Source organism: Phocoena phocoena, chromosome X, assembly GCF_963924675.1.
Source record: "Phocoena phocoena chromosome X, mPhoPho1.1, whole genome shotgun sequence".
Classification (NCBI taxonomy): domain Eukaryota; kingdom Metazoa; phylum Chordata; class Mammalia; order Artiodactyla; family Phocoenidae; genus Phocoena; species Phocoena phocoena.
Window position 1 is genome coordinate 15,086,807 of NC_089240.1, and position 27,412 is coordinate 15,114,218.

The window sequence follows — 27,412 nt, forward strand, 5'->3', positions numbered from 1 at the left end:
AGTCACTTTTTTAAAAACACTTTGCATCTCCTATTTACTCCTCAACTTTCTAAATCTGGTTTTTCAAAGAAGTCTAGCAACCATGCTTTTACTTATTTAAGACCACTAATGAGCTCTCTCTCTTGAGTTTTATGCTGTATTTGATAGTGCTGAATACTTATTTGCTTAAAAATCTTTCCTCTCCTGTTGTTGGGGGAAATCAACCTAGTGCTTTTCCTACATTTATATACTTTTTCTCAGTGTCCTAAATTGAATTCTATCATCTACCCATCTTTTTTTTTTTTTTGCGGTATGCGGGCCTCTCACTGTTGTAGCCTCTCCCGCTGCAGAGCACAGGCTCCAGACGCGCAGGCCCAGCGGCCATGGCTCACGGGCCAAGCCGCTCGGCGGCAGGTGGGATCTTCCCGGACCGGGGCACGAACCCGTGTCCCCTGCATCGGCAGGCGGACTCTCAACCACTGCGCCACCAGGGAAGCCCTACCCATCTCTTTTTTTTTTTTTTTTTTTTTTCCTACCCATCTCTTATTCTTGTGTTTCTCAAAGTTCAAACCATGTACAGTGGAAACACCTGAGCCCCACTCTGGACCTACTGATTCAGAACCCCTAGATGTGAGCATCAGGATATCAGCCTTTTAACAAGCTCTCCCAGGTGATTCCAGTGTGAGAATTATTGTTTTAAATGTTGACGCACAAGGTTCTGTGGTTGATCCACCTCCACCTGTTACACATGTATAAATAAAATCACACCCACTGCTATCAACAGGATGTGTAAGCTGCCCACCTCCACACCAACTCCCCCGCCAGCACCTATAATCCCACCTGACACAAAGCGTATTTATTTGAATGAACGTGATGATTCTCAAACCTGCTTTGTCAACCAAGACCTAACTCTTTTAGGCTTCATACCTGCATGTACATCCATCCAATGGACATGTCTATCTAGATGTCCTAAATTACCCTGAATCAGTTAGGATTAAATTCAGCTAACAGTAACAGAAAAGCCTAAAACAGTGGTTTATATAACACAGAAATTTTTCTCTCTCAAATAATAGTCTGGAATAGGCTAGTATAAAAATTCTGCTCCACAAAGTTCTCAGGGACTCTGGCTCCTTTCTGCTTTCCACTTCGAAATGCCTAGAATGTGGTCCCCATTTCATAATCCAAGATAGAGCTCCATCCAAAACAACCGCATTCCTAGCAGCAGGACAGAAGCAAGAAGAAGGAAGAGAGAATGGTACATTCACTTCTCTGTAACACACTACCTGTGCTTTTATCCCACTGACAAGGACTTAAGTCTCACAGCTGTAACTAACTGCTAGAAAGGCTGGAAATCTAGTCTTTATGTCAGGCAGCCAAACTGCGTTATTAAGGAAAAATATAGGGAGACCAGATACTCAAGGACAATATCATTCTGGGCTACACATTCCAACGTTACCATGTCCCAAATTGAACTCACCAGTTTTCAGAACACACTGTGCAATTTCACACCTTTGTGATGTGTCCACCCTACCTTTATCTCCATTCTGCCTGGCAAACTCCTTCTCCTCTCTTAATACTCACATCATGTGTCTTTTTGTGAAGCTTTCCTTTACCCAACCACCTTTCCGCCAGCCTAAACAGACCGGAGGTCTTTTGGGCACCTTCATATCTAGCATACATCTCCAGTTTTACACTGCTAATTTTGTACTGTATTTTTTTTTCAAGTCTATCCCTCCATTCATCCCTCTCCCACTAGAAGGTAAACTTCTTGAGGGCAGAGACTATGCCTTACTTTATTTATTTATTTATTGGCCACACCACAGGGATTGTGGGATCTTAGTTCCCTGACCAGGGATTGAACCCGTGCCCCCTGCTGTGGAAACATGGAGTCCTAGTCACTGGACCGGGAGGGGATTCCCATGCCTTATTTTAGTATCATATGCACATAAATCTGTATCACACTAAATTTTACAAAAATCAACCATTAACATCTCTTTCCTAAAATTATGGCAGCAGGGAACCAAAGAGGTATCTAACAAAAAGATCATCATGGTATGTAGTATTGTAGTATAATGGGATGTGTTAAAGTTCCAAATTACAGAAGATTCTAATAGCAGTTACAAGAATAATACGGCTATGTGCTCATACCTAGCCACTGCCCTCCTCCACCACACTACCTACTCATTTGCTACACCCATCTTTTTTTTCTGGTATAAATAAATAAATTTAGTGGGGTAAATTTTAAGTATGTTTACATTTGATTCCACTTATAAGTTTACATTTAACTTAGGCCAAATGATTGGGTTCTGTGCTTAGACTCCACTTAAATCTCAGCAGTTATTCCATCACAGAAGACCAGGTTAGGCGTGTCTACGTCCTTGGAAGAGTCAAGCAAGAAGCTTCAATATTTTGATGACTTTTCTTTGAAAGAAAATATCTAGACTAGATGACACTATATTCAACTTAGGAAGCGCAGCATTACAACTGATAAACACATGACGGAAATAACATACTGATCTATGATGGCTTCCACAGTCAAAACTTTTTACGGACATGTAGATTTTACTTAACATTATCAAAGTATCAATTTAGGGCTTCCCTGGTGGCGCAGTGGTTGAGAATCTGCCTGCCAATGCAGGGGACACGGGTTCGAGCCCTGGTCTGGGAAGATCCCACATGCCACGGAGCGACTGGGCCCGTGAGCCACAACTACTGAGCCTGTGTGTCTGGAGCCTGTGCTCCGCAACAAGAGAGGCCACGACAGTGAGAGGCCCGTGCACGGCAATGAAGAGTGGCCCCCGCTCGCCGCAACTAGAGAAAGCCCTCGCACAGAAACGAAGACCCTACACAGCCAAAAATATAAATAAATAAATTAATTAATTTAAAAAAAAAAGTATCAATTTAACTTGAAAAAACAACCAAAATCATGTAAAACATGTATATAACACTTGTTATGCCCAACCTTTAAAAAACTATCTTCAAGATACAAACAATGGAATGCCACGTGTAATTTTAAATAGAATATCAACTATAAAGGTACCTGAGCACCCCAAAATGTTTCTAGCAGCAAGGCTTCAATAGTCTAAGTGTGACTTGTAGCTTTGTCCATATTCCCCAGTGTGGACTGTCAATTCCGACCACGATGTTGCGTTGGCCCTCAAAAATTCTAATTGTAAACTTTTACCTCCAGTTCTCTAACCTGGACAGTACCCTTGCTGTTCTGCCTGGTGCTCCTCAGTTGGACATGAAATCCTACCCTCAATGCCAAGAGCAGTTAGATCTAACTTCAAGAAAATAAAAGAACAGGTATTAGTTAGTTATTATCTTACCATAAGTTCCTGGTGGTTGTAATACATCTCCTGTCAGGCGACACCACCCAACTGGGAAAATATCTCGACAATCATACTTGCACCAATAATCAAAAGCTCCACTCCAGCCATCGAATGTGATATAAACTTCATCTCCTTTAACATTTCCAATAGTTGCAGGGCAGATCAGATAAGGGTTCTTTCTGTCTATAGCTTCAAGTTTCATTCCCACTTTAAAATTATTTAGAGGTGGCTTTGGTGGTTCCTACCAAAACATAAAAAAAAGTTTTCATTGTTAAAATGTATTAAGAAGCATTTGCTCAACTGTATTCTTACAACCTTCAGCAACCAAAAATTAAGCTTCATGTTTATCAATTAAATACAGGAAGAAACAGTTCTCACAGATTCCTCTGAAACTCTGCTCTACAATATCTCACTTACTCTGGAGCAGAGCCAAGAACCTAGAAGAAAACAAAACCAGCCTGATAGTAATTCATTCATTCATTCACTCAAGAAGTATGTATTATATACTATGTACCAGGGATTTAGCATTCGTAAGTGAACAAAAATATCAAGATCCCTGTTCTGGTGGAGCTTATATTCTAGTAGTGGTGGTAGCAGGGGTAGGGGAGCCAGATAGGATGAAGGGGAGGAAGCAATAACAAGAAATTTTAAAAGAGAGTCAAACAAACCTAAAAATATAAAAATTATAGGGTATTTTGAAAGATAGTAAGTCCAAAGAGAAGGAACAGCAGCAGGTAATATCCAAAAAAAACCTCAAAGTATAAAATGCAGATACAAGAACATGAAAGTCACACAAGTCTGGGGTCATTTATGATAAGCAATCCAGAAACAAATATTTAAAAGTATTCCTTAAGAACTTCCCTGGTGGTCCAGTGGTTAAGAATCCACCTTCCAATGCAAGGGACACGGGTTCGATCCCTGGTCAGGGCACTAAGACCCCACATGCCGCGGGGCTTGCCCTGCTCTACAGTCCACGTGCCACAATTAGAGACAAGCCCACACGCCACAACGAAGAGCCCGCATGCCGCAATGAAAGATCCCACGTGACACAACTAAGACCTGACAGCAGCCAAATAAACAAATAAATGTTAAATAAAAGTATTCCTTAGTTACAGAAAAGCATGCAAATGCTAACAGGATTCTTAGAAAGACCAAGTGCTATGTTAAAAGCAGCATCTTTTTTTTTTTTCAATTTGCTTTTTATCCTAGTAAATGGCACCATCAGCGATCCAATCACCCAAGCCAGAAACGTGGAAATGGTCCTAGACCTGCGGTTCTCAGCCTGACTGAACATTAGAATCACCTGGAGCCACACTGCCAGCGCTACTGATTAAATCAGTCTAGGTGGGGCCCAGGGCATGTTTTAATTGCCCAGATCCAAGGCTGAGAACGACTACCCTAGATGCATCCTTTCCCCCTAACACAATCAAAGACCACAACCTGCCAATTCCACCCCCTAGATCTTTAGAATAACGATATTGAAAGTTAAACCTTCAGGGGACTTCCCTGGTGGTGCAGTGGTTAAGAATCCGCCTGCCAATGCAGGGGACATGGGTTCTGAGCCCTGGTCCGGGAAGATCCCACATGCCACGGAGCAACTAAGCCCACGTGCCACAACTACTGAAGCCCGCACTCTAGAGCCCGAGAGCCACAACAAGAGAAGCCACCGCAGTGAGAAGCCTGTGCACCGCAACAAAGAGTAGCCCCTGCTCACCGCAACTAGAGAAAGCTTACGCCCAGCAACGAAGACCCAACGCAGCCATAAATAAATAAATAAGTTAACCTTAAGGAGTGCTTATTATATATATATAAAAAAGGTAACCTTCAATTGTTTAGTATATGCCAGGCACAGTTTAAATATTTTCCACATATTCATTTAATTCTCACAACAATCCTATGAAGTCAGTGCAATTATTATACCCATTTTACAGATAAAACTGATGCACAGTGGCCTAAGACTATACCATAAGTATCAGAGCTAGATTTTAAACTTAAATAGCCAACTTTGTGAAACACCCTACACCCCATCATCTGCTGGGCCAACTCCAACTCATCCACACTTCGAAGCCCAATTCTCCTGATCTCTTTAAGCTTTCCCTGACCAATGCCTGCCCACTCCAAGGCCCACCAAAGAGGTGCTCTTGCCTTCAACTGTGAAACTATTGTTAAAATGTGTTCACTCCTCTGGGACTTCCCCAGCGGTCCAGCGGTTGAGACTCTGCCTTCCAATGCAGGAGGTGTGGGTTCAATCCCTGGTTGGGGAGCTAAGATACCACATGCCGTGGGGTGTGGCCAAAAACTTAAAAAATAAAATGTGCTCACTCCTCTATGAGACAAAGGGATTCTTAAAACCAAGTACCACATCTTTTACATATTGTTATTTCCAGCACAGTACCCAACAGTAAGCATTTTTTAAATGAATGAACCAAGGAATCACCTGGAGAACAGTAAATGAGCTCTCAACTAACTCTTTCACCAAGACATAATTTTAAAAACCTATCTGGTAGATTGGTTCCTTTTAAAAATGCCTCCTTTATTGTAAAGCAATTATACTCCAATGAAGATGTTAAAAAAAACAGAAGCCTCCTTTAAACTCATCTCAACATCCCATGCTTTCTCTGTTTCCTTTAGCCTTGCAATCTGAAAATTCCTTAATTCTTAGCCTTCAAAGTCCTTTTAATTACATATTCTTAATATGATTCTTAAAACCACCCTGAAGGGCTTCCCTGGTGGCGCAGTGGTTGAGAGTCCCCCTGACGATGCAGGGCACACGGGTTCGTGCCCCAGTCCGGGAAGATCCCACCTGCCGCGGAGCGGCTGGGCCCGGGAGCCATGGCCGTTGAGCCTGCGCGTCTGGGGCCTGTGCTCCGCAACGGGAGAGGCCACAACAGTGAGAGGCCCACGTACCGCAAAAAAAAAAACCCACCCGGAAAGTCAGCAGGGCAAAAGTTAGATTGATCAAGGATCAAAGTATTTGATAAACAGTTGGTAAGTAAGAAGCAGAGTCACATACTGACACTTCATGAAAGGGCCAAAGGTCCGTTATCAGTTATTACACATGGAAAGAAGGGGGGGCAGATTTTATAAAGTATAACCATGGAGGTTGATATATTTGTGCTAGACATTCACAGAATGCAAAAAACATTCAAGACACATATAAGGATCACAGGGCCTTACACTGTCATTCAACAGAATAAGTCTTTCCATAGCAAAGTAAACTAGATCAAATGGCAATATACATTTCCTGCTACAAAACAGATTTAAGACAGTCATGACAAGAGAAACAGAACTAATTTTAAAATTCAAATGTATAACCTAAAAAGAAATCCCAATATGACAGTATGTTATCAATGTCACTATTGGCTGGCAAGTAACAAAAACCAGAAAATGATTACAGACAAAATGCAATTTATTCTCTAAAGATTTTCATGCTGTTTATTAATTCTTCTAAATTTCATGAAAATTCTATCAAATTTTCTTACATAAGTACAGCCATACAAATAAATATTAATAAAGCTCTAGGAGAAAACAAATTTTTATTTTAAAAAAATCAAAGGAACTACTGTTTTAATAACACAGTAAATGAAAGGACTTTATCTCAAAACAACCTCCTTCCAGATTTAGGTAACTGGCAAAATGGTTCCCTCTGCTGTCCACAAAAGGTAATGATACAAAGTTGCTTTAAAATGTGTTGTTTTTTTTAAATAAATTTATTTACTTATTTATTTATTTTTAGCTGCATTGGGTCTTCGTTGCTGTGCGCGGTTTTTCTCTAGTTGCGGCGGGCAGGGGCTACTCTTCGTTGTGGTGCGCGGGCTTCTCATTCCGGTGGCTTCTCTTGTTGCAGAGCATGGGCTCTAGGTACGCAGGCTCAGTAGCTGTGGCTCACAGGCTTAGTTGCTCAGCGGCATGCTGGATCTTCCCGGACCAGGGCTTGAGCCCCAAAATATGTTTTTAAAGAATATAGTTCGTGGGCTTCCCTGGTGGTGCAGTGGTTAAGAATCCACCTGCCAATGCAGGGGACACAGGTCCGAGCCCTGGTCCGGGAAGATCCCACATGCCGCGGAGCAACCAAGCTGGTGAGCCACAACTACTGAGCCTGCGCTCTAGAGCCCACACGCCTAGAGCCCGTGCTCTGCAACAAGAGAAGCCACCGCAGTGAGAAGCCCGTGCACCACAACAAAGAGTAGCCCCACTCGCCGCAACTAAAGAAAGCCCACGCAGCAACAAAGACCCAATGCAGCCCCCAAATTTAATTAATTAATTAATTAAGATATATATAGTTTGTCATCATCCATTCTTGAATGACTTCCTAAACACAACGATATAATTTGCAAAAGCAATAGCTAAAATAAACAAGGGATCATTCTCTTTTACTGTAAGAAAATGATTCTGTTCTAGAAGGTGGCTAGCAAAGAATGGCCTTTTAACCTCCCTCCTTGCTTACCTACAATATGGTTCTCCTTACAGGCTACTTTTTCACATATCCCTGTGACTGAAGCCAGTCTCAGCATTACCTACATTACCCTTCTGCCTGGAATATTTTTACCCTTGTAGTCTCAAGGTTCATTCTCTCCCTTTCTCCACATCTTCACTCAAATGGCAACTTCTCAGCAAGACCTTCCTGGCCAACCTATCTAAAATGTCACCCTCCCTTCTCCTTAGCATATACAACTATCAAACATAATACACATGTATTTATTATGGCTTACTATAAATTTATCAAGCTAGAAGGTAAGCTCCATAAAGCCTGGAGTTCTTTATAGCTTTGTTTACAGCTACATTCCTAGAGTCTACCTGTGATCACAAACTCCTATCCTTAATTTCTACTTCCTTACTTTTAATCAATTACTTCTTTGACCTCATCAAGAATTGTAGTCCTTTAACCTTCATTTATTCATTTACAAATATTTACTGAGTGCCTACTAAATGCCAGACACTACTGAAGGTTCTTGATATGTATTAGCTAGCAAAATAAAAATCTCACCTTGCAGTGCTCACATGCTAGTAAAGAGAAAGATGAGGACATAATAAGTAAAATATATTCTATGTTATATATGATAAGTGCTTTGCAAAAACAGAGAGAGAGAGAGACAAAGACAGAGACAGAGACAGAGAGAAGAGCAGAGTAAAGGGAGATCCAGAGAGCAATGTAGGGGAGGGGTTGTGCAACTGTAAACAAGGTAATCAGGACAAGCCTCATCTGGAAGGTGACATGTGAACAGAAGCCTGAAGGAGGTGATTATTAACCATGCAGTTATCTAGAGGAAGAGTGTTCTAAGCAGAGCCAAGGCCCTAAAACAGGAGATGTGTCTGAAATATTCGAAGAACAAGGAAGCAGAGTGTGGCTAAAATGCAGTATGCAAGTGGGAGGGCAGTAGGAAACGAGGTCAGAGAGAGAGTGAGGGGTCGTATCATGTAGAGCTGTGGAGGCCACTGTAAGAACTCTGGCTTTTACTCTGAGTAAAACAGGGAGCCCCCTGGGTGGTTTTGAGCAGATAAGTGATATAATCTCACTTTTTTTTTTTTTTTTGCAGTACGCGTGCCTCTCACTGTTGTGGCCTCTCCCGCTGTGGAGCACAGGCTCCAGACGCGCAGGCTCAGCGGCCATGGCTCACGGGGCCAGCCGCTCCGCGGCATGTGGGATCTTCCCGGACCGGGGCATGAACCCGTGTCCCCTGCATCGGCAGGCGGACTCTCAACCACTGCGCCACCAGGGAAGCCCCTCACTTATGTTTTAAACGGAATACTCTGCTTGCTGTGTTGACTACAGACTGTAAGGTTATAAATAAAGAGATCTATGAAGAGGTTACCACAGTAATCCAAGTGAGAGCTAAAGGCAGCTTGTTCCAGCCTGATAGCAACGGAGATGGCAAGAACTGGTTGAATTTCAAATATATTTTGAAGGTAGAGCAAAAAGGGTTTCCATATGGACTGGATGTAGTATGTGACAGAAATAATCACCAAGGTTTTTGGCAGGAGCAAATGGAAGGATAGTTGCTACTCCCTGAAATGGGAAAGGCCGCAGGTGGAGCAGTTTGACATGTCTGTTAGACATCCAAGTAGGGATACTGAGTAGGTAGGCTGCATATACAAGTCTGAGTTGGGAGCAAAACATATGGAGCGGAAATATAAATTTGAAAGTCACCTGCATACAAACTGTATTTAAAGCCAGGAATTAGATGAGATCACCAAGGAATTAATACAGATCAGAGTTTCTCGAACATGACACTACTGTCATTTGGGACCAGAACATTCTGTTGTAGGGGCTGTTCTGTGCAGTGTAGGATGTTCAGTAGCATCCCTGATCTTTACTCACTAGGTATAAGTAGCACCCACATACACACACAGTTGTGATAACCCAAAACGTCCCCTGTTGAGAACCACTGTATAAAGAAGAGAAGAGGGGACTTCCTTGGTGGTGTCCAGGGGTTGAGACTCCACGCTCCCAATGTAGGGGGCCCAGGTTCGATCTCCGGTCAGGGAGCTAGATCCCATATGCATGCCGCAACTAAGAGTCCGCATGCCGTAATGAAGATCCTGTACACAGCAACAAAGGTCCCACGTGCTGCAGCTAGGACCCGGCACAGCCAAATAAATAAATAAATAAATTAAAAAAAAAAAAAGAAGAGAAGAGGACCAAACACTCTAACATTCTATCATACCTGTTCACATCCAGGTTACAGTGCATCATATCACCACTTTCTTCTCAGCACCCCAAACCAACTTATCCCCTTGTCCTTGTTCTGTTACCTCCAAACCTTAGTTCAATATCACCATCCACTTTACTATTTATTCTCAGTTTCCAAGCACTGCTGGAGAAAAGTCCCACATGCTTATTACATGTAGTGCTACACATATTTAGTCCTCATCCTCAGGTGAACCCTCCAAAATACTGTCATATGTCCCTAGGTCGATCCCTCTCCCATCCCACATGGCACCTATTCCAAACTTTTATCATTTGCCTTAAGACCAATAATGTTTCCTCACTATACATTCATCAATTTATTTGTTAACTGACTTTCTCCTAAACCACAGAGTAAGCTCTCTGCCTTGGTGTTGGAATATAGTAGACTTTCAATCAATGTATGAATCCTTCCCTCCAGCCTTTGTCAGTATCCTATTTCACAGTAAATCGAGGCCATCAGGAATGAACTCTATCAATATTCTGCCCCCATAATTACAAATTTAACTCTATCTGGGGACACTTTTCAGCTGGTCTTCAGTTCTTGCTAATGTAACTGATGAACTTCCTATCTACCAAATAGTCAAGAATCAGCTTTCCTTTTAACTGACCTCTACTAAGTACCTGATATGGGTACTTATACATCATGAAGGTGAGTGGGTATTTCTCAAGGTTCTAAACTTGACACTCTTCTCTTCTCCTTCTATATATTCTCTTTGGACTAGCTCATTCATGCTCAAGGCTTCCACCCCTACCATTTAAGCTGAAAACTCCCAAATCCATGTACCCAAGCCAAACCTTATTTCTAGGTTCTAAATACTTTATGTCTAATGTCTGGTGGTAGACATTCCTCCTCAAACTTCCCAGAGGCACTTCAACATGTCAAAAACTAAACCTAACTTCTCCCTCTCTATGTATTCATCTTCCTGTACTCCCCCATCCTTTCTTCATTCATCGAACAAACAAGTACGTACCAGGACGTATGATAGGCACTGCAAATACAAAGCCATGTTAACTTTTAAAAACGAACTCACAGTCTAGGAACCAAGAGACTGTGAAAATAATAATATAATCCAATAACCACAAAGACTGACATATGGGGGACTTTCCTGGTGGTGCAGTGGTTAAGAATCCGCCTGCCAGTGCAGGGGACACAGGTTCAAGCCCTGGTCCGGGAAGACTCCACATTCCGTGGAGCAACTAAGCCCATGCGCCACAACTACTGAGCCTGCACTCTAGAGCCCGCGAGCCACAACTACTGAAGCCCGCGCGCCTAGAGCCCGTGCTCCACAACAAGAGAAGCCACCGCCATGAGAAGCCCGCGCACCGCAATGAAGAGTAGCCTCTGCTCGACGCAACTAGAGAAAGGCCCGCATGCAGCAATGAAGACCCAACACAGCCAAAAATAAATAAATAAATAAATTTATTTTAAAAAAAGACTGACATATGCACAAGGCGCTACAGAAGTATAAGAATACAGAGGCAAAAATATGGAAGGTATCCTGGAGGATTTAATGCCTGAAATGAATCTTAAAATAAAAATAGGAATTAACCAGAGATAATCAGCCTAAAAAAAGGAATATTGTATGGACAGGCTATTATAAGCAATTCAGAACATAAAATCCAAAGCAAGAAGTGGCAACTGTAAACCAGAGAGATCACAGAGCACCTTAAAGGCCATATTAACAAACTTATACTTCATCCTGAATGCAAATGGGAACTTCAAAGGAGTTTTAAGTATGGAATGATGTGATATGGCTTCTGTATCAGATATTTCTAGCAGTTGTGTTTAAGGGTGACAATTATAGGCAGTTATAAGGCTAGTTGAACAGTCTAGGCAAGAGGAAAGCCTGCACAAGGGGCAGTGGTATTAAGGTTAGAAAGAAGAGACACAACAAAGAAATAATTAGCAAGCTAAGTAGGTGGGCCTTCCTAATTAATTGGCTATCCAGAGGCCAGGGTCAAGGAGGAGTGAGGATTTAAGATGGCTCCTGGCCAAGTTCCAAGCTTGGCTGAAAAGAGCACCCCACAAATCAGTAAGAGTAAGAAAAGAAATCCAGTAGAAAAAAGGCAAAGGCTATAATCAGGCGATTCACAGAAAAATAAAAGGCCATTAAACACATTTTAAAAGTTCAATTTCACTGGTAATCACTTCAAGGCAAATTACAATGGGATACCATTACCATTCCCAAGGCAAATTACAATGGGATACCATTACCATTCCCAAGGCAAATTACAATGGGATACCATTACCATTCCCACCTCCAAAAAAAGATTTACAAAATTTTAAAAGATAGATAACATTCATTGCTAGTAAAGGTGTGGGAATATGAATATATCTATACACTAATACTGGAGCATAGTTTGGAACACCCTTTTAAGGTGCAATTTAACAGTATATTTCAACACTTAAAGCATACATTCCCTTTGAACCAGGAATTCTACTTCTAAGAATGTAGGCATTCACACTTATATAAAAAGTTCTATATGAACTATAGAACATTCTATAAGAATGTCCACTGTAGATGACTTAAACAAGAATATGGAGACAATCTAAACATCAATCCTTAGGGAGAGGTTAAATCACTTACGGTAATCCATACCACAGAAGAGTACAATACAACCTAAAATATATATGAAACGAAACGGAAATTTCAAAAAAATCCATATTTTAGGGGAAAAACTAAATCACAAAATATATTCCAATTTATGTTTAAGAAATAAAAGCCCATATATGTTTGTGAATGCACAGATAAAGGTCAAGAAGAACATTTTGGAGAGAACAGTAGAATGGAGGAATGGACGGGATAAATGGACACTCATTTTTCACTTTAGTTAAGTATATAGTTTGATTTTTCCCCACACACAAAGGTAAATTACTTTTATAATATTAAAAATGAAAAACATAATGTGACATGCGGCATGTGACTAGCTGATAAAGCAACTTAATAAGTAAAATAGATCCAGTGGCTTTTCTAAAGCCACAGCCTAAGCTAGTAAGTATTTAATAAAGACTACTACTAAACACCTCTTTTGTTGTTAGCTATCCTCATTGTATGCTTTACACAATGCCCAAAGGGATTGCATTCACCTGTGCCCCTTGCTGGTAGGGCAAGCCCACTTACAGCATTCATGCTGCTCAAAGCTATACTCCAAGATTTTTTCTTTGCAATGCAGGAATCATGTCAATTGACACTGCACATCTTTATATCTTTAATCTTCTTGAAAAGTTTTTAAAACGTACAATCAATGTTTACCATTCCTGATATGAATGGTTGTAATAAAATTTAAGTGACTGAGAGAACAATGAGGACAGACAGTGAGAAAGAAATATTTTGACCCGTAATTTAACTAAAACTTGGCTTTCATTCATTGTTTCTTAACACAGTGTACTCTTTCAACATTTTCTCAAGAGCATAAACTATTTTTGGAATTTTCCCTCTTTGTTATATAACAAGTATTTCCTTGTAACAAATTCTTTCTGATGACTGTTTATAACATTCTTTTACTTCTGCAACCAAATCTCTCCAAGTAACTTTCAAGTGGTTGTTTTGTCCCATCATTTTCTCCAATATCAAAGACACCACTAACATAGCAAACTGAGGCGAAGCTTCACTTCTGAAGGTACATAAAAAATAATAACGAACATTTGCTTCCGGTAGAGTACCCCTTTTTGTATCTGAGGTCAAGAAGGAAGGTACTAATTCATTTTGACTACTGGATGATTAAAACTGAGCCTTTTTTATGACTTGCTGTTACGGGCTGAATTGTGTTTCTGTGTCTCACCCCCCACCCAACCAAAATTCATATGTTTAAGTCCTAACCCCAGTACCTCAGAATGTGATTGCATTTGGAGATAGGGTCTTTAAAGAGATAATTAAGTTAAAATAAGGCCATTATGGTAGGGCCTAATCCAATATGACCAATGTCCTCATAAGAGGAGGAAGTTAGGATGCAGATACGTAGCTCATGTATCTTTTCCTCCCAAAGAGGAGAAGACAACTATCTATAAAACAAGGAGAGGGGCCTCAAAAGAAACCAAGCCTGCTGACACCTTGATCTCAACTTCTAGCCTCCAGAGCTGTGAGAAAATAAATTTCTGTTCAAGCCACTGTTATGGACTGAGTTACATCTTCCCAAAATTCATAATTTGAAGCCCTAACTCCCAATGTGACTATATTTAGAAACAGGACATTTAAGGAGGTAATAAAGGTTAAGTGAGGTCCTAACAGTGGGGCCCTAAGCCCACAGGACTAGTGTCTTTTCTAGAGAAAGGGAAACCAGAGATCCCTCTCTTCCACGCACGCACAGAGAAGAGGCCGTGTGAAGACAGAGCGAAAAGACTATAAGCTGAGAAGAGAGGCCTCACCAGAAACCAACCCTGATGACACTTTGATCTTGGACTTCTTGCCTCCAGAAATGTAAAAAAGTGAATTTCAGTTATTTAAGCCACCCAGTCTGTGGTACTTTGCTACAGCAGCCCGAGCAGACTAATACACTTGCCAATCAAGTAATTTTAAAACCATTTTTGCTTTCCATATCAGAGAAGACAAAGCATTTAAGCACCCACTGAAACAATAAAACCACAGCCCAGTTGATGGAAGCTTTTCATAACTCTTTCTCACCTTCTTAAAGAATGTTGCAGGTGCCATTTCAGATCCACTCAGTGTTCGCAAGAGGAACATTGGCCAAGATGATGTGTTCATCTGGTACCCTATTTTATAAAATAAAGCAGAAATCAATTTTAAAAAGCCTCCCTGTGATATTACAGCAAGGTGGTATTTAAAAAAATGTTTCATTTACCATTCTCCTCCAGAGAATGACTTTCTTATTGACGAACTCAAAATGGGCAAGAGGAGCTGGTGTACCCTCCAATCAGTGCTACTGTATCCACTGTACTATTAAACAAGAATGCTACAGTGGGGGTAGAAATTCTCATCTTAAAGAAGCCACTAGCTAGGGTTCACCAACATACACATATATGTTGGGAATGGGCCATAATACTAGGAGAAATCCAAGCCAGAGCCCAGGAGAGCTTCCATTCCCCACCAACAATCACACACGCAGGGTAAAAAGGCCGCAAAAGACTTCCAGTCCCTGTATATGTATAGCTGATTCACTTTGTTATAAAGCAGAAACTAACACACCATTGTAAAGCAATTAAACCCCAATAAAGATGTTTAAAAAAAAAAAAAAAAAAGACTTCCAGTCCCTCTTTTTCCTCAGAGCCCCTGCCTTATTTCCTTTCCGAAAGACAGTTTTCTGTCAAACTCAGCAAATGTACACTTATGATGGTGCATTTCACCATATGTAAATTTCGCCTCAAAAGGAAAAAACACGTAAATAAACAGTGAACTCTAGTTAATGATATGCATGTGAACGTATTTAGGAGAAATGCACTGATGTCAATAACTTACCCTGAAGTGCATTTAAAAATATGATGGACTGATGAATCGACAGGAGGACAGATGGACAGATAAGTGATAAAGCAAGTATAGTAAAATGATAACTGGTAGAACCTAGGTAGTGGGTATGTGGGGGTTCACTGCAAAATTCTTTCACCTTTTTTGTAGGTTTGAAATTTTTCATACATTATATTGGGAAAAAAGACAGCTCTCACTTTAGTAAACTTTGCTCACACTAAATGATCTTATCTTAGAACTTTTATCAGATACTATCAAAATAGACTCAACAGGTGTCTTCTCTAGAGATCTCATCAATTAATGGTGAATATCACAGCATCTGGCATGTGCAGCGGGGAGCAGCGGTCTGCTAGTTTTAGTATTTTCTGAGGGCAATCTGTTACATGCAACACTTGCCTCCCTTGATGCCAGAATCGGTGAGAACTTGGCATGCATCCCTGATGAATACATGCATTAAGATAGGGAGGCACATGAATCACATTGGCAATGGGTCCATCAATAGGATAAAATACGCAAGGAAGTTCAGACAGAAAGTCATCCTATAATAATCATGTACCAAAACACCCTTAATCTGACTAGGAAAATAATTGTTGCTAGGGAAAAATGGGGGAGGGTTGTTACACACTCTCTTAAAATAAATCAGTATTATTAGTGATATCTAATAAATAGTTATCCACAGCATGGATTCTCCACACTGTGGTTAGAATAGTACATAAGAATCATCCTCTGGTCCTTATGCCTTTCTCTTAACCCCCATCTTATCCTATTACATGATGTACCACGATTTTCTTTTTTAATTTAGCATTTTTTTTAGTTCTTTAATTGCCTAAAGTCAAACATAGATTAAAAGGTCAAAAAAGATCAAAGTGCACGTTAAAAATTCAAACATAGATAAAACTAATCCATGATATTAGGAAGTCTGGACAGTAGTTACCTTTGGGAAGGAGGAGGATATGACTGGGGATCAGCAGGAATGGGGCTTCTAGGGTGCTGACAATGTTCTATTTCTTGATTTGGGTGTTGGTTATACAAGTGTGTTCATTTATAAGCTGTACACTTTTCTCCATATATGTTGAAACTTTAAAAAACACCTTTTAGGGACTTCCCTGGTGGCGCAGTGGTGAAGAATGCACCTGCCAATGCAGAGGACATGGGTTCGATCCCTGGTCCAGGAAGATTCCACATGTCACAGAGCAACTAAGCCTGTGTGCCACAACTACTGAGCCCACACGCCACAACTACGGAAGCCCGTGCGCCCTAGAGCCCATGCACCACAACTACTGAGCCCACGCACTCTAGGGCCTGTGTGCCACAACTACTGAGCCTGTGTGCTGCAACTACTGAAGCCTGGGTGCCTAGGGCCCATGCTCCACAACAAGAGACGCCACTGCAATGAGAAGCCCATGCACCACAACGAAGAGTAGCCCCCACTCGCCACAACTAGAGAAAGCCTGTGAGCAGCAACAAAGACCCAACGCAGCCAAAAAAAACACAAAAAAAACACTTTTAAATAATAACCTTTAAGGTTTAAATAAATAAACCTTTTAAAAAGGAAAATGAAATAAGTTGTGTTATATTAAAATGGAAACTATTCAAAAGCGCCTGATGAGCAAATTGGCAAAAACTGTATTTTTTTATTATGTGCTGTCAAAAAACACACTCATCAGCATGTACTGCTATTTATTTCATATTTTTAATTAATAAACTCTAAAAGTAATTTGAAAAAAGAATGATTATAAACTTGGTTATGTGTTTGAAATGCTGACAATCACAATAGGTATGTTTCCTTAAAACAAAATACAAACACATAGTATCATATTGTAAACAGAGAAATAAAATCCAAACAGGGAAGAACTAAGTCTCAGGTTTATATTATGTCTCTTACAGAATTCTGTATGATTTAAGAAATACTATAAACAACGAAAAGTGTGAATGATATGAAGAAAGAAAAGGGGAAAAGCATAAAACACATACACCCTAAACCATCTTCTTGGAATAACACATCTCTGATTAGTTTTTTCAAATATTTTAAACCAAATTAGGAATAAGTAACAATTACAGCAAGGACAGTATAAAAAGATATTGCTAAAAGTGTAGTTATTATTATCTTACATTTTTGGTTCTCAGGGAATTTTTCACTAGTAGGAGACAAAAAAAATCCATTCTCTCACTGTGTTTTATAATAGAGAATTTTCATTTTTAGCATTGTAAAGAAACAAAAGCCAATACCCACCATTCACTCACAATGTAGAAGTAATAAACTAAACCCTTATATTCTACAGAATACCATGGTACTCTTATTAAAAGAGAAAAATTTTGCACAAAATTAGTGTCACACACTTCTTACCTTTTAAAAACCTGGTCAAAATTGAGAGCTTTGTATTAAAAATCTTTGCTGAAGAGTTCCATCCATCTCCTCCTTTTCAAAGATCTATAGGTACTGACTTCTACCCCTCTCACCATGACTTCTTCCCACATAGGTGTAATGAAATTTCCAAGTCTGAAACTGGAGTCCCGATGTAAAATCATACCCTTCTGCTGTGCTCATCCCCATACCAAAAATGATGAATGGCTCATTAGACAATATTGAGGGAGGAAGAGACTCATATCAAATGCTACAAACTTCTCCCCCAGAAGGGTTTCTGAATCTGCATGTGTAATCCAGTAGAGCTGCTTCTGACATTTCAAGTTTTAAGGCAGAATGAGTCTTGCTCTGGAGTGGGGAACCTTTAGCACACAAATGCCAAATATGTACTTAGGTGAAACTCTGTAACATATGGTACTGAGTTACTTTCTCATACATTCTCCACAGTAACCACCTGACTATCTATTTGTAAGAATGCCCAGAAGAAGAGATTTTTAAAAGGCCAGTTAAAATTACTTCTATTGAATATTACATTAAGAAAAATATGTTATTTTAAGAAATGTTTATCCTTACCCAGTGGAGGCCGAAGTAAGTCCCCCTCCTTTTCACATGTCCCAACAGGCTGTATGTCCGGAGAATCAACAAGCCGCCAAAAATCATTTCTGTTGTCACTACCATCCAGTCTTAAACGTAGCCTGGCACCAGTAATTCCAACGACTGTGGCGATACATATTGAAATCATATTGCGAGGGTCATGGGCTTCCAATTTCATACCAACTTTGAAGTCATTAGCTGGTGGAATCTGGGACTATATATATACACACATATAAATAAAATTTTGTTAAAACGCATCAACTATAAGAAAATCAAATGGTCAGTTTGATTTTTAAGTACGTTTTAAGTAACAGTCACAGCAGTTGGTGAACAAAGTAAGAGCTATAAGGGTTAAGAAAAACATCTCCAAACCCTCTCCTTGGCTTGACATGCAGCCTGACTTGGCTGCCCACTGCTGGTCTTGCTAATCTGCCCACTTCCAGGCAACCCAAATACAGCCTCAAAAATGCATCCTGAGTGGCTTTCTAAAATAAGAATATGATTAGGCCATCCCCCTTAAAATAAGCCAAACGGCAGCTCACCACCGCCTAACATAAAGTCCAAATCCTCAGTACAGGTTAAAAGCCACCACACCTTAATCTCATTCCCATACTATCACTGCTACCCACTTTGTGCTTCAGCCACTCCATACCATCCCTTAACACTCAGGTTCTTTTACACCCACGTGCCTTTCCTTTGGATGTTCTCTCTGCCTGGAATATCCCTCCCCTCATCCCAATCACCTCAGATAGCCACCTCTTCTGTAAGCCCTCCCAGTATAGTTATCACACTTTTCATAATTAATTATTTACATGTCTGTCTTTCTCTCCAGATCTGACATAAAGTAAATTCTTAATGAATGGATGCAAAGAGACCATCTGGTTCTTAAGCAGCACTACCACAATCCCACTATCTCCTCACACTACTAGAACCTAACAATCACACAGGCACCCTTCAACAAGTTAATAGTTTACATCAATATATACAACATGACATCTACAGAATTTTGGCATACCTGTCTGAAACACTCTGAAGGAGCACTTAAAGATCCAGTCTCTTTCAAGTAATTTTCCCAGTTAAAATCATCTGGAAAAAAACACGCAAAAATAGTTCTGTTGTTTCCTTTTTTTGGCCATGCCATGCAGCTTGTGGGATCTTAGTTCCCCGACCAGGAATCGAACCTGGGCCCACAGCAGTGAACGTGCCAAGTCTTAACCACTGGACCAGCAGAGAATTCCCATTAATACATATAATATGTATACTAACTTTCAGGAATAAAATGGGTTTTAGTTCCATATCTCTTCCAAGAAATACTTCTTAAAGAACCAAATTTCCTGATCTACATTTGACTACCGGCATGGAAATAAAAAATAAGACAACTTCCTAATAACAGCTCTGATATAAATTACAATCCAGATCATCTTAATGAAATGAAGACTGCAGCACAGTGATTCCGAAAATGTGAACTCTAGAAATAACTAAAGGACTTTTTATAGAGTAATAGCAAATTCTACTCATATGTCTCAAATATAAATTTACTCAAGACGTGTTTTTACCATTTCATCCCATTACTGTGAAGGTGCTTCTTTGTTTTTCACAGGGATCTAAAGGTGTTTAGATGTGTGGTATAGCAGAAATAAAGCAATACTTTATGGAAAGAAAAACTCTGAGAACCAGCATTGTTTCTCAATTGACTATTAGATCCCCATCCAGGGTGTTAAGAATATGGTAGCAGAACAAAGCAGAAACCAGTCGTCAGTGCAATGACTGATATGCATTGTTGTAATTATCTATATTTTCTACAAACTCTTGCTGTCCTTTCTCTCACTCAGTCTTCATGATATATTATAATGCTAGAAGAGAAGGTCAGAAAGCAGTATACTTTGCCTGGACACTTCAATTCACTGTGCCAGTCACACTGCCAAGACACTGAAAGACTTGATAGCAGTATTAAAGGTACTATTAATTCATACAAAGTTTAATTCTCATCAACCATGAGGTTTTTTCTATACTCTTGTCTAATTTCCTCACTATAAAAATATTGGGTTTGACAGTTCCCTCCTAGGGGAATCTGTGTTACTAGCCTCTTATATATCCTTCAAAGGATATAACAGTTCCACTTACACACTGCTAATAAATGCTTAACAGCCAACTTTCCATAAAATACAAACAAACAAAAAGCCTGACTGGTAGTGTTTGCAGATTTCTGTGGTGTAAATACTACCACCATGGCTGATTGATTGCAAGGTGCCAAGGTAAAGTCACCAACCACAAAGTTGGGAAGAAATGTGTACCACTGGCTCTCCCAAGCTGATGTGAGCCAGCTTCAGAATACCACTGTTACCTGAAAGTATGCATTTATATGTGTATGTACACATATTATATATGGTATTAAGCATGTCATATGTAACACTGTATACCCTTTTAGAGATTTTTCCACTAAAAAAAAAACTACTGGGTTTAATTCTTCTTCCAGATAATGTAAAGCAAGCACTACCACAGTGCTGAAAGGTATGCAGCAGAATGTCAAGAACACAAGCTCTGGAGCTGAACCTGCCGCCTTTCAGTCAGACTCTGCCTCTTACTAGCTATGTGACCCTGAGCAAGTCATTTCACTTTCTCAGCCTCAGTTCCTTCATCTATAAAATGAGGAAAGTAATACATATGGTATAAGGTATTTTGAGAACTAAGTAAAGTAGTACACATGCAAGTAACTCAATAAATGGTTTATGTTATTATTCTAAAACTAAATGTCATAGTTGTGCCTAAACTTAAGAATACTGGATAGCTTTATTAAAAGTGAAAACTGAGATCTGTGGTTCCAAAATTTAACTGACCAGGTTATTTCAGTGACCTCCTAAGCACTAACCTGACAATCAAGAGACCCAAGGTTCTAACTGAAGCTCTACCACCATATGACCTTGGAGAGCATTACAAAAGAAGAACAAAACAAAACATGAATGGGGGAAAAAAATCTGACTAGGATGTCATTAAGGAGCCACCATACCAGGAAGAAAGGAGTATAAGTTGAAAATAATGACTGAGAAATCAAAACCATTTCACAATTATACCTCAAAGAACTTAATTAAGACTCTTCCACAAACCAGTTACATTTGTAAAATTTTCAATGACATTGGAAAATACTTTATCCAACACAATTTTTAAAATATTCTATTACTATTTGTGTCTTAATGGGCTATAATTTGAACTAGCAAATCCTTTATACCAGTGCTCCATAATACAATTATTTTCTATTGCACTGCTAGTTAATTTAACCTTTGAAGCCTTAATTTTTTTCTTTATTCATAAGGCAAAAATTTTTAGTCCACAGGACCGTTCAGCTTGGTTGCCCATATGATGAGAGTCTGCCAATAACATGGGGGAAACACACATAGCAAAAGGCTTTACTAATTTAGATTTGAAACATCTACAATATCACAGCTGGAATTGCTGACCAGGAGCCAAAACAGTCAAAGTCACAGACAAGCATGAAGTTCCCGTCTGCCTCTGCATCTTATCCTCACTGACAGATTTGGGGGGGGGGGATTTACCCTCTCTCAGAAAGGAGCCCTGGGAACTCATAGGCCTGTTCATGAGACAGATGTACATACATAACTTTGTGATCTGTCACCTGCACATGTTTATGGTCCTTCTTGTTTGATTTGTACTCTATTCTAGTCCATACATTAACCCAAACACCTTTCAGCAAACTGAACATAATCTATGAGGCCCCCCAGTCTTCTACGGAGTAAATCAGAATCATAATGTCTTCTACCAGTGCTGGGTTTGGGTTCAGAGGCTATGTAAAGAAAATGGGCAAAATATCTAGAGCTTGAAGCTTCTCAGCTGAATGATCAGCACCCAATACCTCATAGCATTTATCACAACTGTAACTGGGCATTTGTTTAATGTCTACTTAAGCTCAAAGACAGCAAGAATCATGTCTGTCTTATTCATCAATGGATTCCCATAGAAGGTCACCAGTATGTGTCAGGCACTGTACTAGGTACTGCAGATGCAGCAGTTAATAAAACAGACAAAAATCCTGGCTCTCTTGGAGCTTACCTTCCAGCAGTCACTCACTGATTTCTAAAATAAGATGTTAGAGCGAGAGCCCTGAGAAATATCTGCAGATGTCTGTCAATTTGATTAAGTAATATCATTTTTAATCAGAATTTCTCAAACAGAGAGTTTGAGAATTTTGAAAAGTTAACTAGTTTCAACCTTTAAGAATATATTTTTTCAAATTTATTTTCATGCAATTTCCAGAATAGGAAAATCTATAGAGACAGAAAATAGATAAGTGGTTGCCTAGGGAGAGGCACTGGGAGGAAATGGGGGAGTGGCTGTTAATTGGGTACAGGATTTCTTTTTAGGGTGATGAAAATGTTCTAAAATTGATTACGGTGATGGTTACACAACTCTGGGAATGTACTACTGAGAAGGACTGAATTGTATATTTGAAATGGGTGGATTGTATGATATACGAATTATATCTCAATAAAACTGTTATATTAAAAAAATGGAAAGGAATTTGTAGGGATAAGGAAGAACATTCTAACCTAATGGCCTCCATTTCCTTTGGAGGGTTTTGGGGGTTGGAAGGAAGACCTGAGGAACAAAACAAGGCCAATGAGAAAGAGAGCTAAGGAAACACTGAGGACACAGCTACAGTGAGAAAGAATGACTCCATGGGGATTACCTCCATAGGCAATCTTCCTGTAGGAACAGAAAGTCATGGGTGAACTACTTACTCCAAGAGTAGGGCTGGCAGGGCAGGTACAACAGAAAGACAAGGGGCAAGGGGTCTGCCTGGAAATCTCTGGTAAACACAGTAAGTTTGCTGTAGTATTTTTTAAATTCAGCCTTTTGTCTATGTATGACTTATTTTCTCATTTTCCTTAAGAGCAGGTGCAATGAGTCAGATTCTATCTCCTGAGTCTCTGATGTAGTACTATATACATGCTGTTCACAATAAAAAAACTTAAAACATGAATTAATAACTCAGACTTCATAAATAAAGTTAACATTTACTGAACATTTACTATAAGCCTAGGCATTATATTAGGTGCTTTACACTCATTTTCTTTAATTCTAATAGTTCCACGATATAAGTAGTATTATCCCTGTGCTACACAGGAGAAAAAGGAGACTAAGAATGTTGAGTAATTTGCCCAAGGTCACAAGGCCAGTAAAGAATGAGGCCAAGATTCTAGAACAGGTCTGTCAGACCCCCTCAATGCCTAAGCTTTAATCCACTGGACTGTCTTTTGACCATCAAAAAAGGACTTTCACATTGACTCTAGTGTTAGAAGAGTTTTTATTAATAATCAAATTATTTTAAATTGGTAATTCATGGTAATTAATAACTATATATCTTTAATTTGGCAACATTTGCACTGAAATACAGGGTTATCTTTTAACTTAATCCCTCTCTACGTGAAACCAAAGTAAAATTTCCAAAATTAAACACTATCTTTTTGACCTTTCCTATTGCTTAGATTTTATATTTACAGGAGCTTACTAAACAGAGATTATACCAAAAGCAGTAAGAAAAGAGTTTATATCAACACTGAGTGAGGAAGAAAAATATGTTGTACTGAACTAATTTAAAACCTACCATCTTGCACAGAAGATGTGCCTGACTGAGGAGCTTTCTCTTGATTCTCCTTCTTTGCATCCATTGACTCTTAAAAAAAAAGAAAGAAAACAGTGAGAAATAACAGAAGGCCAGAGAAACAGTTTGAAAGAGTACTTATAAAAACCATAAACTAAACTATTTTCTAATAGAAGTCAGTTTTAATTTTATAATTAATATCCTCATTTTCTGCATAGGACTTCACTTTCCAATATATAATGTACCTTTTTTAAATTTTTATTTATTTATTTATCTATCTATTTATTTTTATTTTTGGCTGAGTTGGGTCTTTTGTTGCTGCGTGCAGGCTTCTCTCCAGTTGTGGCGAGCGGCGGCCACTCCTCGTTGCAGTGCGCGGGCCTCCCCTGCTGCGGAGCATGGGCCCTAGGCGTGTGGGCCTCAGTAGTTGTGGCACGTGCGCTCAGCAGTTGTGGCTGGAGGGCTCTAGAGCACAGGCTCAGCAGCTGTGGCACACGGGCGTTGTCGCTCCGCGGCATGTGAGATCTTCCCAGAGCTGGGCTCGAACCCGTGTCCCCTGCATTGGCAGGCAGACTCCCAACCACTGAGCCACCAGGGAAGCCCATAATGTACCTTATAATTTGCTTATTTGTTGATTGTATGTCTCACTTCACTCAAATGTAAGCTCCAAAAGATCAGGAATTTTTAAATTTTACTTTGTCTCCTTTGTTCACTGCTGTATCCTCAGTGCCTAGAAAAGGACCTGGCATACAGAACACCCTTGAGCATTTGTTAAATGAATGAACAAACGAACCAAAATGAGCTGAGCTGATCCTTACAATGTTCAGATTAATGTGCCTCAGAAATAAAGCGCATGCTTTTGAGAATTTAAAACAAAAGGGGGGCTTCCCTGGTGGCGCAGTGGCTGAGAGTCCGCCTGCTGATGCAGGGGACACGGGTTTGTGCCCTGGTCTGGGAGGATCCCACATGCCGCGGAGCGGCTGGGCCCATGAGCCATGGCCGCTGAGCCTGCATGTCCGGAGCCTGTGCTCCGCAACGGGAGAGGCCACAACAGTGAGAGGCCCGGGTACCGCAAAAAAAAAAAAAAGGGAAGCTAAAATACAATGTAATTCAATGGACTAGGCAAAGTTTTTCTCTGTGCTAGGCTGAGGAACTCAAACAGTACTGGACCTTGGGACTTCAAGTCTAAGATGTATTTCATCCACATTTATTACAGTATATATTTCTTAAATGACTCATTTAAAAATTAATCATAATACTATTATTATGCTGAAAAATTAACCAAAATTCTTTAATATTATCAAATAAGCAGTCAGTATTCTCATTTTCCCCATTGTCCTAAATATTTTAAATGTGTCTGTTTCAATCAGGACCCAAATAAAGTCCATACAGAGCAATGGCAGATACATTTCTTAAATCTCTTTTGATCTATAGACTCCTCCTCCTCCTCCTTCTTTCCCCCTTCCCCTAGCAATTTTTTGCCGATGATACCAGTTCAGATTTTTCCAGCCTGGAGTTTGCTGACTACTTCCTCATAATGCTGGGTTCTTCTGGTCCTTATATTTTCTCTAAATTCGTATTGCTATTTCGAGCCAGAAGAGCTTAACCAGATTCAGGTTTGGCTTCTTTGGGAGGAAGAGAGAAGATGACTTCATAGGTACTTCTCACAGGGGGTTCCTAATATACCTAGTTCTCTCTCTTTTTGTGATATGAGCTGCCATGGATGATTATTGCCTAGATCCATTAGTTCATTAGTGGCTGCAAAATGGAGGTATTCTAATTATCGTCCTGTCTTTATTAGCCAGAAAACTTCTATAGAGAGAAACCTCCCCTCTTCAACCATTCAGTTACCTTGAGGTAGAGCTCACAAAGGGAAGTCACAATCAACACTTTGTTCTTTTCCTTTATTTTCTAGTTTTCAAGATAATGAATTGTATCCGTGGGACTTCCCTGGCGGTCCAGTGGTTAAGACTCTGTGCTTCCAATATAGGGGGCATGGATTCGATCCTGGTTGGCGAACTAAGATCCCACGTGCCGTGCAGCCAAAAAATTTTAAAAATTAAAAAAAAAAAAGAGTCGTATCCCTACCATTCTCCACAGATGACAAATAAATTTTGTTTTGTTTTTTAGTATCATTATGAACTAACGAATTTAACCACACTTCATGTGTTTTCATCTATTGCTGTTTTACCCTTACTGATGCTTGAATTGTCAAGTGACAAGCTTTTTAAAAAAGAATGTATGAATGATGCCAGGTGTACCATTTAAGGTAACAGATCTACTTTCTGGTTATGACTGAGTGACTCTTCAAGATACGTGAACACTCGACTGGGATGTATGGGCTGCTCTCTATTTAAATAATTTGGCTAGTATGAAGACAGTACACATTTATATTTACTAAATAGTTCTACAGTAAGATTTTCTAATAGGAAAGAAAGTGAAATTATAAAGGCCTGGTTCCTGCTCTAGGGAAGCTAAGAATCTAGGTACAGAGACTATACTAAACTAATACACTTGACAAAAATGGAAATAGCAGAGCACAACATTCAGCATGCAGCCAGAGAAAAAGTCATGAGAGACAGAAGACTTAAACTGGGTCTTGAAGGAAGAACAGGATTTAGAACAACAAAGGTATGAAGAATGTATTAACAGGAAAGAAAACACAACTCAAAACAGAGAGTGCAAATGAGTGTGGCATATTCATGGGACAGTGAGCAAACTTCTCACTAGAGCAGGACAGGATGAAGCATTTTTTAAATCACCCATATTAGAGTAAGAAAATCTGGACTGTGATCTTGGCTGTCACAGATTGTTATATGACCTGTTCACTTAAACTCCCTCAGTGTCAGCTTTCTCATTTATAAAACTAAGAAGGGAAGACAAGATTACCTTTAATAGCTATTCAGTTCTAAAATTCCAATTCTAAGCACCTAACGTCTTCTATAGCTTTACTTTTAAAAAGGCTTTTTTTCCCCCATACATTCAATCTACCAAAAGATACTCATTCCCAATGAATAAATGAAAATATTTATCATCTTTAGACAAGTAAATCTTACCTTCATTCACTGTTCGCCCCATGGTATCCCTCTCTGGTGTTCTTTCCTACAAGGTGAAAAATCAATTACTACCTCCTTTTAACGTAATACATTTCTGAATGGTGGTATTATTACAAATCAGCTATAATGGGATTACATCAAACTAAAAAGCTTTTGCACAGTGAAGGAAACTATCAACAAAATGAAATAGCGACCTACTGAATGGTGAAAGATATTTGCAAATAATATATCCAATAAGGGGTTGATATCCAAAATATACAAATATCTCATACAACTCAAGATCAAAAAAACAAACAACCCGATTTAAAAATGGGCAGAGAATGTGAACAGACACTTTTCCAAAGAAGATATACAAATGGCC

The 27,412-nt window shown here is 39.6% G+C and overlaps 1 protein-coding gene across 1 annotated transcript in view; it reads right to left on the bottom strand.

Annotated features, from left to right (window-relative positions):
* Positions 1 to 27,073, bottom strand: part of SCML2 (Scm polycomb group protein like 2) — a 66,780-nt gene extending 39,707 nt beyond the window's left edge. The window contains exons 1-6 of the mRNA XM_065900548.1: positions 27,052 to 27,073; positions 23,999 to 24,067; positions 19,394 to 19,464; positions 18,358 to 18,592; positions 14,622 to 14,710; positions 3,309 to 3,552 (exon numbers count right to left, since the gene is read on the bottom strand). Of these exons, the coding sequence (XP_065756620.1) occupies positions 3,309 to 3,552; positions 14,622 to 14,710; positions 18,358 to 18,592; positions 19,394 to 19,464; positions 23,999 to 24,067; positions 27,052 to 27,073 (730 nt within the window). The remainder of the gene's footprint in view (positions 1 to 3,308; positions 3,553 to 14,621; positions 14,711 to 18,357; positions 18,593 to 19,393; positions 19,465 to 23,998; positions 24,068 to 27,051) is intronic.
* Positions 27,074 to 27,412: the final 339 nt, after the last annotated feature.